The 16,483-nt window shown below is 41.1% G+C and overlaps 2 protein-coding genes and 1 non-coding gene across 3 annotated transcripts in view; 1 reads left to right on the top strand and 2 right to left on the bottom strand.

Annotated features, from left to right (window-relative positions):
- Positions 1–1,165: 1,165 nt before the first annotated feature.
- On the bottom strand, positions 1,166–1,247 carry Trnas-uga (transfer RNA serine (anticodon UGA)). The gene has a single exon. It is a non-coding gene; the product is annotated as a tRNA-Ser (tRNA).
- A 6,418-nt stretch (positions 1,248–7,665) lies between these two features.
- On the bottom strand, positions 7,666–13,453 carry LOC140948562 (uncharacterized). Its single transcript, XM_073397816.1, has 2 exons — positions 12,835–13,453; positions 7,666–9,467 (listed from the first exon to the last, which is right to left on the bottom strand). The coding sequence occupies exons 1-2, from the start codon at positions 13,074–13,076 to the stop codon at positions 8,072–8,074; spliced, it is 1,638 nt and encodes a 545-aa protein (XP_073253917.1). The 5' UTR covers positions 13,077–13,453; the 3' UTR covers positions 7,666–8,071.
- A 1,898-nt stretch (positions 13,454–15,351) lies between these two features.
- The window catches only part of LOC140948436 (uncharacterized), a 4,904-nt gene continuing 3,772 nt past the window's right edge, over positions 15,352–16,483 (top strand). Inside the window, exon 1 of the mRNA XM_073397674.1 lies at positions 15,352–16,036. Within this exon, the coding sequence (XP_073253775.1) occupies positions 15,714–16,036 (323 nt within the window). The 5' untranslated portion in view covers positions 15,352–15,713. The remainder of the gene's footprint in view (positions 16,037–16,483) is intronic.

Below are 16,483 nucleotides of genomic sequence, written 5' to 3'. Positions count from 1 at the left end.
TCAAAGGGGTGCTTTCAACTCTAGCAATTGACCAAGCTCAGTAATATTTGTTCATTTCATGACATTTAGTGACGGTTTCTGTTTGAGAGATTAACAAGACGACTAAAGTCGTTTCCGTAGGATGCGTTGGTCTATGGAAGCATAATGGCGTTCTATCTAGGTTAATGGAACAAAACAAAACAAAACATCCGCTTGCTTTATCCAGGGTCGAACCCAGGGTTACAAAGTTCGATAAAGTTCCAATGTTTTAATCCAAGATGAAAGTTTAATATTCCAAGATGCTCTTGATACGGTTAAAAATTAATTGCAATGTGTTTCCAAGGTCTCAAAGTTAACATATATAGTTCCAATGATTATCCCTGATTCCAAGGTATAATAAGTTTACTCATGTCCTGATCCGTGTCCCATCCAGAAGTCCAATCCATGCCAAAAGCGAGTCGTCGATCGACGAGGACAATATTTGCGCGATTTCACCGCCAATCGTCAAGGGTACGAGTTGAAATTTACGCGATTTAACCTCCCATCGTCAAGGTGTTTTCGATAAGAAAAGAAAAAAACTGAACTCTAGTTGTGCTCGGCAAAAACTGGCGAACTCTGAATTCAAAAATCTATCGGAAATCACGGCCCGCAACCAGACGCTACTAAAACCTTATCAAAAAGCTGGACCTAAACAAAAAAGAATCATGAAGGAAAGAAATAATTTGGCTTAGGTCGCCTTTCGTGACTTGCCAGTATCCCGAAGGGTTTCGCTGGTTAACAAGCCATCCTAAACCACGAGTGGGAAAACTCAAGCGCGACAAATTTGGCAAGGAACGTTCTGATTTCAACGTTCATCAGAGGAAGCAAATCGATTAAAAATCGATACAGATTTTGTACAATCTGATTGGTCGGCTTGGAAGAGGAGATAATCGATAAAGGTTTTACGCAATCCTATTGGCTGGCTTTGCAATTTTGGGTACAACCGAACCGGATTTTTACCGGAAAAAGAGAACGCGGTCCTAGAACCGATATGAATATAAAAGTTCTGATATGCAATATATAGGTCAAGCCATTTTTCTTTTTTATTATTCTTATTACTATCATTATTTTTTATGCAGCTTTGAAAGTAGATATCTTAGGGAATATAATACCATCGAAGGGGAAAAAAAGGAAAAAGGAAAATTATCGCTGCGAGCAGGGTTCGAACCTGCGCGGGAAGATCCCATTGGATTTCAAGTCCAACGCCTTAACCACTCGGCCATCACAGCACCTGACATTTTCGAGGAGAAATTTAATTAATTAAATTTGTATTTAAGATAATTCCCTAGTAAAAGAACCTAACATAGATTGTAGATGAAACTTGGTACACTGATGTGACAAGTCAAGAATATGATAAAAAAAAGTAATAAAAAGTGGGGGTCACCGTGCTCGTTTTGACGTCACAATGCTGACAAATACGGCTATTTTGGAGCCTTTGACAAAAACCGCGCGCAGCCCAAAACTAGACAAAAAGGAAAGATTTTTTCAATGATGCATGTGGTATCGCACAGAATTTGACTTTAATGTATTGTTTATCCACTTACGTACCAGAAAAATGCCTTTTAATGCCCTTGTTTTTACTTTACGCCCCAAAGTAGAATTAAATTGGACACGCGCTATTCGACACGTGATAGCTCAATCCGTACAATTTAGTAAAATTGCCAAAAAACTGAACATACATTTGTGCCAATTTTTTTCTCACCGAAAGAAAGCACTGTCCTTATTAAAATCATTATTTCCTTATTATTTGCGGTAGAGCTGCAGAAAGTACGCACCAAATGCATTTTCCTTGATTTTTGAGAGAGGACTGGGGCGAGTTTCAAAATAGAATGTATGTGAAAGGGGGAAGAAAGTATTAAAAAACCGGTTTTTACAGAATTTACATCGAGATGTCACATTAAGGACACAATGTGATAAAGAAAGCGTTTAAATGAAAATCAAAGTGAATAAACACAAATTAAGCATCCACTATCGAGGTTCTCTGTGAGGAAGTCGAACTCAGCAACACGGGTACTGCTTACGTTATGCACATTCCCACCACATTGAGTCTCACCTCGGCAAGAAACAACCGCAAGCAAGAATTGCAATAGCGTTTCTCTTCGGTCAACTTCATTTTCATAATGTTACTTCACATGCTCTTTTTTACGGAGGCCATCTTGTTATGCGCAGTAAGAGATGCGCAGTGCAAAACCAGGGAATCACCTTTCTGTTTCCGATTTCCTAGTCACGTTCGCCCCTGAAAAGAAGTTGTTCATAATCTATGAAGGATTTTTTTTTTTTTAAGGGAAGGGGCATGATTTTTTCTGGTTATTTTTTAGTGGGGCTATCAAAAATTTCTGACAATGTGACGGGTGGCCATCAAAAAAGTTTCAATAAAAACTCTGTTTACTCTTATTATATTCAGCGGAAGAATCTGTAAATTTAAGTGTAGCTGAAAGGGAAGGGAAAGGGGACAAAGGGATTTCGGGCGAACAAGAAGCGCGAGGAAGCCGACCTTCCTGTCCCTTCTCCCTCGCGCGCGGTTTCGCTCCCAATTTCCTTGGCCCCTTCTTCTCTTTCGAACGCCTGGAACGCAGGCTACATCAGAATAGAGTTCTGAGCCGCCTGCTTTTACCAAACGACAGGTATGAAGTTTGTCGGCGGATACAAAGCTACTTGATAAGGACGAAAAGCATAAAGGACAATGCAACTTCACCCAGCTCGAAATGTGCTAAAAAGCGTGACATGGCGGGCACATGGCACGTTCAGTCAAGAATGCCGCTTTGTTTGCAATAAAGGATCGATTTGCAGGTTAAACTTCTCATAACAAAAGCCTTGTAAAATTTCAAGTTGTGCGGAAAGAACGAACACTAGCCGTTAAGAGCAACCTTGCATCGACAGACATAAAGAAAGGTACCGTTGCTTTTGTTGTTCACTGGGCGAACCGACCAGGAACGACTAAGTATAACAGTTTACGTCCAGTAGCCCACAACACGTGTACCGCTATACAGTCGAACCTCCACTAACAGCCACCTCTCCACAACGGCCACCTCTCTTCAACGGCCATTTTTTTGGCTTGCAGTCCATAAATTCACTCTTGTTTTAACTTTCCTACAACGCCCACCTCTCTACAATGACCCCTTTCTTTTGTCCCCAAGGTGGCCGCTCAGAGAGAGGTTCACTGACTGGACACGTGTTATGTACATTCCCAACACACCGAGGCCCCGTCCCCAGGGGGGGGGGCACTTGGGTATTTTTTGGGTGGGTATGTGCCGCCCGGTAGGCTTAGCCACAAGTTGCTCGGCAACTTTTCGACAAATTTTTAGAATTTTCGGCAACTTTGGGCTTTTTGAGATTCTTTGAAGCCACTTTCTTCACGTTTTGAGCCACATTGGTCAGTTTTCGATAGACATTTATTTAATTTATTCTAAAATACAATAATTAGGGCCTAAGGGCTCCCCCCCCCATGGGTTGATTTTTGTGATTCCTTATCACGAGGTCAGCGGTATCACGTTGCACGTTTTTTCAAGATGGCGGACAATTACCATGTTTTGTTCATGTCATTCTGATAGACTATTTGTTGATCAAGTGAAATGGAAAGAACCTCTGATATTATCATTGGACTTTGACAAATAAAGTTTTGATAAGAAGGAATGTGCGAATTTTTAATCTTTAACACCCAAAAAAGGTACGAAAAGCAGAAAAATTTTGGCAACTTTTCGGCAACTTTTTGGAAATTCAGCAACTTTTCGGCAACTTTTTGAAAAAAATAGCAACTTTTTGGCAACTTTTAGACACTTTTATCGGCAACTTTTTTGGGATTCATCGGCAACTTGTGGCTAAGCCTACCGCCCGGGACTCCAAATTGGCACCCCGTTCTTAAAAAATTTCCCCTAAAATTGATACCCCGTTCTAGAAGTGGGCCAATTTTCTTAAACCCCGTTCTAGAATTCGCCCTAAAACTGATAACCCGTTCTAGAAATGGGCCAATTTTTTATACTCCGTTCTAGAAAGTTTGTAAATTGAAATAGCCCTGTTTTTTCAAAAAGATATTTCTTTATTTTTTCGGCTTATACATCCAATAAATGCTCCTTCATAATCAGCAACAATTTTAAGCAGAAGATAAAGCCATGATCCACAATTTTTTTTATTTCCCATCTTATTAAATTGTGTTAAAAACTTTTATTAAAAAAAGTCATGAATATCAAGTTACTAAACTACAATCGGATTCAAGCAAATTACGTATATATTATAATACTTTGTTTATCGGAGTGATCGTTAAATGCTCCACTTTCTTGCTTGTATCTTCGGTCTCAACAAAAGGCCAAACAAAGTGTTATCTAACAGTTTCTTGTTTTGCCGTCATAGACAACCAGTGCGAATCTGTTCGAAAGCAGCCAAGTAAACGTCACTGGCAAAAAATTCAACTAAGTAAACGTTCTGATCAAGAAAGTCAGCGCTCGGGGCTCGGGCCAAAATACGCCCGCCCTGCACGCTAAAACACAGGGTGCAACAAGAGTACAACAGTTAACGCATTGAATCGTATTTTTAAAAGCAATCTGTCCTTGAATAATTTCAAATGGCTGCTTACAAAACTGGAGCTTTCGTGCGTTCGAAATATTATACCCCGTTCTAGAAAACGCCTCTGAAACGGATACCCCGTTTTAGATCAGGAGCTTCAAAATCACGACCGCGTTGGGCGGCACATTAGGCTCGATTACCAGCCGCTGTTCGGGAAAATGAACCCGCACTCATCCCCCGAGCCTAGCGGCTCATACCCGTACAGGTAATGTATGGGAGTACACCCCCTCCCCGGGACCCGTCCACACGTATCCGGATACCGTATTTATTCGAATAAGCGCCCAACCTCGAATTAGCGTCCACCTCGAATAAGCGCCCATCCTAAAGGCAGAAAAAGTTAATAAGCGCCCAGCCTCGAATAAGCACCCACCCCACCCCACTCCCTCCCACAAAAACGCCAATAAGAGATAATAAGAGACCCTCCCGAAGACGGAGTTTTCTTCAGGGTATTTTACAGAAACCTTGCTTTGTTACATCTTCGCTTTTTGTTATTAGCATGTACTGTTTTTTTTGCAAAATATACTACTACACTTGCTGACACATGGCTGAGAATGGTGAAAATTTAATAAGCACACAACGTCGAATAAGCGCCCACCTCGAATAAGCGCCCACTCTCAAGGTCCAAAAATTTAATAAGCGCCCAGGGCGGTTAATCGAATAAATACGGTATTTTTGAATCTGCAAATGTTTCTTTGCGGATTCAAAATTTTCCATGTCCATGAACGATCTGTAGGAGGGATTGCGAATCGAGTGAATGGACATGGCACTACAACATCTCTGCTTTGAATTCCTGGAGAAATTGAGGCCGGGGGTAATTTTCGAGCGGAATTATTCGCCTCGAGCGACGGACACTGCGGAAATCACTGTTCTGCCTTGTCTTTCTCTTAGCAGTGGAACACCAAAATGGCGCTGACACGCCGAAAACGCCTCAAAACGGCCTGAGACGCGGGCAAACAACAAAGAATACAACAAGGCAATAAGGTAAGTCGATTTTGTTTAAAGACATAACATTTTTTCTCTCTTTTAAGAAAAACCGTTTACATCCCATACAAGTCTTTGTAAATAACCGTTTGTAACACAACACCGCTCGCAAGCAAGAGTCACGTCAGCGTTCCTGTAGTGAGCTTGGGCCGCCTGTGATTTGCTTTACGGTAAAGCGATCTTCGGCACATGCCAAAATTTTATCGTCAATCTTCTTCAATAACTGTTTCACTGACAAAATTGTCCCACCGATCACTATTTCGCTCGTTTAACTTGTTTACAGCGTCCAATTCTTCAGTCCGAACACAGGTACCCCAAAGTTCACGAGTGAGTTGCGTAACAGAAATATGATAAGGGTTTGTATGGAAAATTTATTGATCGTTATTTGGGACATTAAAATAGAAACAAAAACATATCAAAACTTCCTACCTTGTCTTCGTATGCCAGATACACCAGATACGTGTGGACGGAAGCCGAATCCGCAAAGAAAAAGTTGCGGATTCAAAAATATCCGAATACGTGCACTGTGGACGGGCCTGGGTCTCATCCAATAGCGTTTCTCTTCGATCAACTTCATTTTGATAATGCATGTTAGAATGCTCTTGTTCACGGCGGCCATCTTATTATGCGCAGTGAGAGTAGACTATACCCTGCAAGAAGAGGTTTCTTTCTGGCATGGCTTTTAGCATCTGTAAAATCGTTTGCGTTGCTTGTCAGTAGCGTAGTTGGTTTGTCGATGACGTAAAAACGACTTTACAAATGCGTAAAGCCATGCCAGGAATAAACCTCTGCTCACAGGGTACAGTGAGAAGTGCACAGTGCAAATCCAGCAAGTTAACTTTAAAAATGACCCATGGTTTAAAGGCGGCGTGCAATGCAGGATTCCTTTTAAAGCTACGAGTTGAAAGCTGTATACTATTCCTCGATAGTGCTGAAATATTTCAGTTTCAAAGCGGTTAAGTAAGTGCTTTCGAAAAATTCCTCCAGTCTGATAGATTCAATTAGGTGCGTGCTCAGGCCCCTCGGAACCCGGGTCCCCAGGATCCGTTTCTGATCTTGCGTAAGTAATGTCAAAGTTGAAGACTAGTAGGGAAATCAAAGAGAGAGAACCAGGGGACACGAAAGGGAAAAGGTGCCCAGTCCGTTCACACGGAACCACCTAACCGTACGAAAATACCGTGTGAACAGAGCGTAAATATTGTACTCTTGCGTGTGAACCAAGTGTACAGTAGGGGCAAATTTGTCAGCCGGTCGAAAATGCGTCCATTGCCATGTGAACGTAGGTTCATTGAGAATTAAGTGCAACACATGTGTACTCAGCGTTTGCATGCCGTATTTTCACATGAAACCTCACAAATTATTGGAAGCTGCGTTACGTGCAGTAGCTATAGTAATAATAGTACCCTGTTTTCTGAACGGCGGTGAATGCAAGCGAAGGAAACTCGAGCAAACCGTGCCGGATATGATACACGCCCTACTCTAGTCACCAGAGCATTTGCTCGATGGTGGTGTAAAAGAAGGTCCTAAAGACAGTAGCACTCATTAGTCTAGAAAGCAGCGAGAGAGGTCAAAGCATCCTTTTAGATATATATATATATATATATATTTTTTTTTTTTTTTTTCTCTCTCTCTCTCTCTGTGACGCCATTTTCTAAAATTGTAAAGAAACTATAGCCTTCTCATGATAAGACGAGGCAAAACCGTGATTATTCTGAAGGTGTCGAAGCCGGACCTTTTATAACGGAGATTATGGGCTCGTAATAAGCCTACATAGTTTCAACTTTGTAGTTCTGTGGAATTGAGTGACACAAACACAATGCGGTCAACACAGCACCACTTATAGCCTTCAATATAGCGTGAGAAAACAGCCGACATTTTGCTACGCCACCATTGGCTTGCGCCGCGAAATGACGTCTGAACGAGCGCAGACATTCCATGCTGATGACGTGTCACCACCCAGATCTGGGAAGTGTGTCTGATTGGCTGAAAATTCGCTTCATCAGTACGGAATTTCTGCACTCGTTTCTCACACGTCTGAAACACTTGTGCCTTGGCACTCGTCACAACGTCATTTCGCGGGAAAGCCAGTAGTGGAGTCGCAAAATGTCGGCTGTTTTCTCAGGCTTCCTTTAATAATCTTTGCGCGCATTTTGAAGTCTTGTACAAAGTTAGTCCATTTTACTCTTGGATGGATAGAATAACTAGAATAATTGTTACATACTTACTAAACATATCGCTGATTAAAAATAATATAAATTGATTAAACTGATTAAACTGGCCAAGTCGCCGTATTTTTTAAACAATTAGAAAAAAAGCGACAACATACCATCGATATTGCTGGCTTTCAGTCTTCTGAAGTCGTAACATTCGGCTGTTCATAAATTAGAGAACAAAAGTTTTGAATACAAAGCTAACTTGAAAGTAGGTTCAGTATAGAGAATTTTAAAACCGGGTAATGTATGCCTTAGAGGTCCTGAACAAGAAACACGTAATCTCTAGCTCTAGTTTCGTACTACTGCCCACCCTTTCTGAGTAACCCAAAAATTGAAAGAAACTCGTCCTGTGTTACGTCATGAGGGTTCCTAGCTTTACACATGTTTTCATCTATGCAAATGTCATCGTCTTGAGTATTTTTACACAAAGTTACTTTTGATCGTTTCTTTTTGGTCTCGCCTGAAACCTGCTGTGTCTTTCTGCGTTTTCGTCCAGTCCTAGCTTTCTTGGAAGGTTTTGCCTGCTTCTGAGTGGATTTTTCTTCGCGAAGAACTCGTTTATCCTTTTTGTCCTTACAATTTTTTTCTTCATTCAAAACAGGAAGAAAGGGGGTGGACTTTGTTTTTTTCTCTCTCTCTGAGCACTTGGTCTCACTATTTATATGGACTGCCTTTTCATTTCTAATGTTTGGAATTTCTTCAATTCTACGTGGTACAGCTTGTTTTCTTGCGTGTTTTCTTCGAGGAGACGTCTTTCGTTCACCTGAAGGAAAATAATGAATTTCAGTCGAAGGAAATTCTTTGAGAAATTTCCAAGGTTTCTCAGCCTGTAAATCGTTCATTTTCCCATTATCCATCAATTTCTGCTGAAAACACCCGTTAACGTTTCCTTCTTTAGAAAAATCATCTGCTGACGGTTGAAGTTTGAGTTTTTTCAGTTCTTCTTCCTGTTTAGCGAGACGTTCCTTAAGATCTTGTATCTTCTCAGCTCTTTTAATGTCCAGTTCGGAAACGTAACACCTCTGCAGCTTACCCCTATTTAGCGGATGGTACTCTATCGTGTAACCTTTAAAAATCCGAATATAGCCTTCAGTCGCGCCGTCATCAATGTTGTTAATAAAGGGTTCATCTTCTCCTCTGCCATTTTGAGAAGTGTTTTCGCGTTCACCTCCATTTTTCATGCCTTTTCCATGTCCACCACAACAAGAGTTCGGAGCGTTCGTGTTTTTTTCTGCTTTTGTCGTCACCGTAGTTTCTGTTGAGCAAGGCCGTGACTTGACGCTGTTATACTGCTTGCTTTCTGTTTTACAATACACGTATTCGGTGCGAAATCGTCCTTTGCTGTCCCCGGTATCTTCTATGATTTGGTCGTAATGCATACGAGGTTCTTCTTTTACGGTATTGATGCAATTATCATTCATGTTATCATTATCATCGAAGTGGACCATATCTTTCTTGGAACCTGTTTCACCGGCAGTCTTTGGTGTGTTAAGATATTGGCTGTAAACACCATAATTCTGGGGCACAAATTGTGGGTTTATTATGACTGGAACGTAGTATAGGTAGACATTGCCTCCTGACATTGCCGAGTAAGAAGGTAAGTTTAGCATACGGTACTCTCTGTTGAGAATGTCTTGATATTTCGAAGCTACTTCTTCCCACATCTTCATCTGTTGCACGTTACCCTCTGGTGAGCTAAAAAATTGGGTCAAAAAGAAAATCAACCGTCATGCGAAGAAAGGACATCTATGTTATTCATAACGCAGGCTTAAACGTTTGGCTAGTAGAGAAAAAGCAATCTCAATGAAATGACATAAAACTTGATTAAAGAGGAAGGGTTTATGTTTTTTAAATAAGGGCGGCGGCTCTCTTCCTTTTCGGGACACCTGGAATAATGATTCTTGATATTTTCCATACGATATCAATCTTGATTAATTAGACGGCAGAGTGCAGAAAAAGAAAAAAACTGGGGTTCCACTTGACCTGCTGATTATTAAATTATTTGAAACTACTTCTCTACAAAACGCATATCTGATAAAAGTCATTCCTTTTACTCCCCTAGTGCTAATTGGGGTCTACGAGTAACGATACTGAATCGTTGTTAAAGCTATAATTGCAGGAGACTGGAGAAAGGGCAACAACAACACATTTGCAACCAGTGGACTCCCTTACCCCGTCCCCTCTCCCCTGGAGAGTTGCCCGAGGTAAAGAGTTTCAAAACTAGTGTCATGGTGCAAGACAGGATAAGGCTCAGAGAACTAATAAGAGGGGAGCAAGGGTGGCGCAGTGGTGAGAGTGCTCGCCTCCCACCAATGTGGCCGGGGTTCAAACCCCGGTATCGATATGTGGGTTGAGTTTGTTGTTGGTTCTCTGCCTTGCTCCGAAAGGTTTTTCTCCGGGTACTCCAGTTTTCCCATCTCCCCTAAAACCAACACTTCCAAATTCCAAGTCGATCCGGAACGCACGGACACTGAAAAACGAGCTCTTAAGCTCTTAGGTGCTTCGTGGGTAAATAAATTACATTACATTACAATCCCCCATATAGGCCCGATTATATATAAAATGTCAGCAAGTCCACAACAACAAACCAATGAGTGGTGCTGGACCTCCCAGTTGTAGACCTGGATCAGTACTATTAATTAAAAACTTGTAGAAAAATATGAAACGGCAAACTGATCCTTACGGTAAGGCGAGGAAGAAGGAAACAAAAGAATAAAACAAACTATATATTTTTTGTTTTATTCTTTTGTTTCCTTCTTCATCACCTTGCCGTAACGATCAGTTTGCCGTTTCATATTTTTCTATAGGCCCTATACCCGTTGTTCCCAAGAGGGTTGAGTGATAGCCAATCACATGTCCTTTTGACTTTGCCAATGTCGACAGCTGGGTGAAGCCCCTCGCAATTGGCCACTCAAGAAAATACCATAACATACCATAATGCTCTTTGTTTGTCACCCGAAAATTTTGCATAAGCATTGTTTTCAGTTTCTCTTGGGGTCGTTTAAACTGCCAAGACAAACTGCAATGTGGTATGTTATGGTATTTTCTGGAATGGTCGCTGCTTACAATAACAAAATACTCAATTCAACGGACCAGCCTCTGACCTCTCTATGCCAATGTACGACTCCACTGAGAATCAGAGCGGCCAAAATTTGATTTGCTCAGTAAAAAATTAGAATTCTTCATGCAATGCACAACCTACGTGCAAGAAAGAAGAGAAGGAAGACCGTTGATGTTTTAAACCATACTCTTTTGATTCATGTCTCGCCTGTCAACACCACATTACAAACTTAATTTCCTTTGTGAATCTTCAGACGATTTTCTTTTTCTCGATGCCAAATGGCGATTGATACATGCTTAAATAAAGAAGAAAAAATTCTTAAAAACTATTCTCATTTAGCATTAAGAGAGGATAAATCCTCTTTATCCTCTTTTGTTTCCCATTCAACAAAACTCTCGCACTCCCGACATGTTTTTGCACTTTCGCTCCTCAACGAAACTTCCACGCAACACGCGAGAAAATATCATCCTCTGGAGGAAAACCAATACGATCCAAAAGTAACTTACAGGGATTACGACGGGGAAAGGGCCTATATGAGGGAGTAATTCTCTGAGCTTTATCCCCTCTTGCATGGTGTTACAAGGTTTTTAATTACAGTCATTATGTACTTCGTCAAAACGTTATATTTTGCGATGACTAACACTCCTCAAATATGTACTAGTCAAAACCGGAAACTGTGTACGACTACGAAATAACCCAAAATACATACATTTTTTAAATCATGTTAAATGAAAAACTGTACCTCAATATCCGTCAAGCATTAGTTCAATTCATATTAAATGAAGTTTTTATACAATCTGAAATAACCACTCTCTAGCTTTTCACTTTCCATTTTTGTTGTTGTTTTTCCTTTCCACACGGACTGGCTATTGAACGGTTTTAACCGGTCATGTATTCGTAAGGCGCGCTGTGTGTAGACCGGATGCCGTGTCACTGATTTCTGATCTTGTCAGCTGTGGCCTGGCCACCCGCAACGTGGCTTAAAACTTGCATTGCCGCATGAGTTCAGCAGTTTCACATGTTCTCACTTTTGAACTATATCTGCGGCGTATTTTCCTTCTAATAAAAAGCTAAATTGGGAATTCAAGGCAGACGTCGGCAACATATGGGATTAAAACTGTCAAATAAGGAGCAGAAAAGGTCATATTTCATTCTTACAGGTACACTTAAAAAAAAAAAACTTTCAAGAAAGACAGATAGAAAGACACTTTATTTAAGGACAGAGTATTTAAATTTCGTGAGAAGATAGCTGGCAACTGGTAATAGAAGTCGAAGCCGCTCGTATCTGAATATATATCGCCAAAAAAAAACTCAAACGATAGTATACTCAAAAAAATTTTCCATAAGGAAAGTCGAAAGCGGAAAAAATACAATTGATAGTACGTAATGCTTAATCGCTCTGGTAACTGTGTTTACGTCTCCCGAATTCATCGAAATGCAAAAATAAATATTAATATGCATGTCTCGACCGCCCTTACGAGCTAATGACACGCAATGGAACAATTTTGGAGATTTTCTATTTCTTCTACCAATGGGCTGACCACTAGTGTATTTCTGTATTTAACTGTGTAATTAAGATTTAACACTAAAGAATGAGCTAATAAGAAAAAGTTATAATAATGCCACACAGGTGCATGTTACGTGTAAAGAATGATGAGTACTTGTTTTAACAACCTGTCACAACTCCCACCGCCGCCGCCGGCCTGTGAGCGCGTGACAAGTCTGTCTGCAAGCCAGACGAAATGGCCTCCATGGCCAAAAACACGAACTTTGAACTTCTTTTTATACTGAGCCTTGATTTCTTTAGTTATCAAAAAAATATTGAAAAGGAGAAATTTGCGAGAAGAAAAGATGCTTGCTACTATTTCCTACCAACTGCAACCTGAAAAGACACTATACTCCGAAAACAAAATTATAACAATGTCATGACCTTCGCCTAATTTGAATGGCCTTGAACTAAACAACAAAAAAAACTATAATTTCAAAGAAAAAATCACCTACCTGTTATTATTGCTTGTGGGATTTGGAATTGACGGCTTTACCTTCTCCGTATCTGTGAGAGTACTGTTATCCGCAGCCATTGTTTCGGTAGGATTGCCAACTGTTTCAACTTCGTCTTCAACGCAAGCAGGGTACTTTTCGCGTTCACACGAAAGCTTTCTCTCGTCTTTACCAAATACCTTGCTGCTGGTTTTAACACTGCTTGTCATTTTTTTTATTGGAATACCTTCCGTGTTTCCCATTTTCAAGATCAGCAGACGTTCTAATCAAAGCGGAATTCAACAGACAGGCAAAAACCAACCACCGCAGAGAATTATATGCATGGGAATAACGTCAATAACGCACGAACATTATCTATTCACTATTTTTTGAGAGGCAAGGTGATCTTACCCTTCGTTTAAGGTAGTGATAAGCTGGCTATACTTTGATATCAGATTTTCCGTGCTTCGTCAAAGTTTTTCGTCACTTGCAAGCGAAACGAATCACGCACTAGTCTCTACGTCACTTTGTGTTTCCAGTATTGCCAGTTTCCGAGGTCGTCGTGTTTAGTCGCGCGTCTCGCCGCGCATTCATTAATAGTGACGCAAACGTCACAATTTCAATTGCCCAAGACGAATTGCGTGACTGAAGGTCAATTGATGTTCACGTAGGCGGATGCTTTCTTTTTCTAATATAAGTAATATTTCTGATAAAAAAGATTCATTGACTACTTCGCTTATCATGGCGGCTGAGGTGACAGCACAGCCAATGAAGAAAGGGAGAGCCGTATATTTCATTCTCTTTATTATTGATCGTACAAGTCTGTGACAAGTATTGACATTTAATACAAGAAGGTCATCATTAACCAGCAAACAAAAATCAATTCAAAGGTCCTCCCAGCTAATTATCAATACAGCAATAGCTGTTTAAGAATTCATATGAGAGGTTTTGAATTGTAAAACCCTTCCGTCCGCTAATTGTGCAAGAAAGCTCTTTATAATATAGGGTTTTGAAACAGTACCGTCAGAACCACGTGTTTCGTGGTTTCTCTTGCATTTTCGTGTGCTCGAGTTTCATGGGGGGGGGGGGGGGGGGAGGGCTTTCGAGGGCGTTAATCGTAGAATGTCATTTGTCGAAAGAACTAAGCACACCCGCCGTTGCATCTTTAAGCACACGTTTTAGACAATTTCCGAATTTGTTCGTTCGAATGCCTGTCCAAAGACAAGATAAATACATGAGTATAGTAACGCGCGCGTTTGAAACAAAGGAAAGAGAAATACAATTGGCCACTCCAGAAAATACCATAACATACCATAATGCTCTTTGTTTGTCACCCCAAAATTTTGCATAAGCATTATCTTCAGTTTCTCTCGGGAGTTAAAATGGCCTCAAGAGAAACTGAAAACAGTACTTATGCAAATTGTAGGGTGACAAACTTAACAAAGAGCATTATGGTATGTTTTGGTATTTTCTGGAGTGGTCAATTTAAACGGCCCAGGATAAAATTAAACAACAGTAAAGTACATGTAGCTCGGTCTTCAATACCGGGACTTGTTAGCGTAGCCTGGCTTAACCTGCGTAGCAGGCGCTTGGAAGTACTGGGCACAAGAAAAAACAGGCGCGCGAGAAGGAGACCGCGTGTCTCCCTCGCGCGCCCGTTCTCTGGCTCTTTCGCCCACTACTTCCAAGCACCTGCTACGCAGGCTAAGCCTGGCTATGCTTACGGGGCGGAGGCTAGCTTTAATGGCTCGCTATGCTCAAAATATAAGCCATCCAAGAGGGGCTGAGGAAGGAATTCAAATGCAATCTTTTGTCACCGTGAGAACAATTGCCAAAGTATGCTTGCTACACTTTTTAAAACTTTCGAGAGAAAAATCGGGCACCACCCTGACGGTCAACCCTAGCCTCAATGCTAAGACACAAATGGGCAAAAAAAAAATCCCGGTTTAGCTAGCCTGCTTAGCAAGCGCTTCCGTTTGGTTTCGGGGCAAACAAGGACCGAGCAGCGGGATTTTCGGTTTTGGCAGCGCGAGCACCAAAAACTCAATAATGGGGTGCCATTTTTCGCGCGGTCTTTGACTCTCGTTCCTCGTTCTTTGCTGCGGAACCGCACGGAAACGCTTGCTACGCAAGCTACAGTTTAGCTAAAATTAGAGCAAATTCAATTCCTGGGGCACACTTGTGCTGATCAACTGACGTCTCACAAAAATTACACGCGTGACAATGCCATGACGATTTAGTCCGAAAAAAAGACTGGCCGCAGCAGGTCCTGAAATCTCGCCTTCAATACTTGTCCTCTTTTTCTGAGGTTAATCTACCATGTATATTAAGTCAGTTTAGTAGCTGACCAAAGAGGAGCGTCAAAACAGTGGAAATTCCAAAGAATTTTCATGCTTTGCGGAAGGATGTCGTAGTCAAAATGGTTCGGCACTTGATTGCGATCTCCTGAACCAGGTGGTACTTGATTGGTGGAAACAAAGAATGAGATTGATTAATATACAATTCCTTTTGTTATGATTTTGACAGTCATTAATATTTAATTTGCGTTCAGTTAAGCGGCTCAATACTCTAAGTTCCGAATGAGGAGTCTCTGTTAGTGAGTAAACGTAAAGGCCGTTGCAGATTTACGGGCCACATGACAGAGATAACGCGACATACGCATGGATTTGGCGAAGTCTGAAGTCACACGAAGAGATCGTGTTTGTGAGCGGACGAATACAACATAAGCGCACGTTTAGTTTAAATTACGTCTTTGTACAAACTCGGTGAATGCAACTGGTTTTCTTTCAAGTGCCTTATTTTCGTTCTATGATTGTAAAGACTGACTTTTGTTAAGCTAGACTGACTCAGGAATACACAACAATCGTATAAAATGATCGTTGGCGTGAAACGGTAATGGCATGGGTAAAATAATCATTCGTCAACAAATGACTGAAATCGAATTTCCGGGAAGGATGATGGCGGACGTGGACTCTCATATTGATATCGTAAACAAGACCAAGCTGACTCAATCGACCTGGATCAGTGGAAAGAGCATAGATGAGACCTGGCCTGCTAACTCAGATAAAAATCATCTCACTCACATGGATGGCATGGAAGTGAATTGCCTGACATACATGTCTGACACTAAAGCATATTCAATCAATGACATCGCCGTAAACGAAGAAGACGCCACTTTGAAGTCGGAAGAGAGAATGCAAGAGACTACGTCGCATCTTCAAAGGTTCGTTTTAATACGTGATGATCGATGACTTGTGCCTTGTATTTCCTTTCTCTATAGGTTTAAAAGATTTTACATTTTTTCGTTGTTGATCATTCCAAAGTTAACTGCTACAATTGCAGACACCCTTTGGAATGTCCGTAATTGTCAAAGTCCGCCGTACGTGATAGCCGGCATTTTAGTGATAAGTCTGTAACTTATTTTGCCGGTAATTCACCTGCTGTCCGTCTTTTGAGGAATCCGTGATACTGAGCGAGGTGTTCGCAAAGTAAGAAGCGACTCCATAAGGTCTCGGGGAGGTTGGTCGGGGGGTTGAGGCAGAGGCACTTATTGGGTAGCATAGTGTTGCAGAGACCTTCAAATCGTAACCCTGCAGGGTCAAGACAAAATCTTTTAAGTGTGGTACATCTTTAAGACAAAAAGTCTTTTGTGTACCCCTGTTTTATTTGA

Source organism: Porites lutea, chromosome 9, assembly GCF_958299795.1.
Source record: "Porites lutea chromosome 9, jaPorLute2.1, whole genome shotgun sequence".
In the NCBI taxonomy this organism is placed as follows: Eukaryota; Metazoa; Cnidaria; class Anthozoa; order Scleractinia; family Poritidae; genus Porites; species Porites lutea.
Note: the sequence above shows the minus strand (reverse complement) of the source record. Positions and strands in the feature narration are given on the sequence as shown.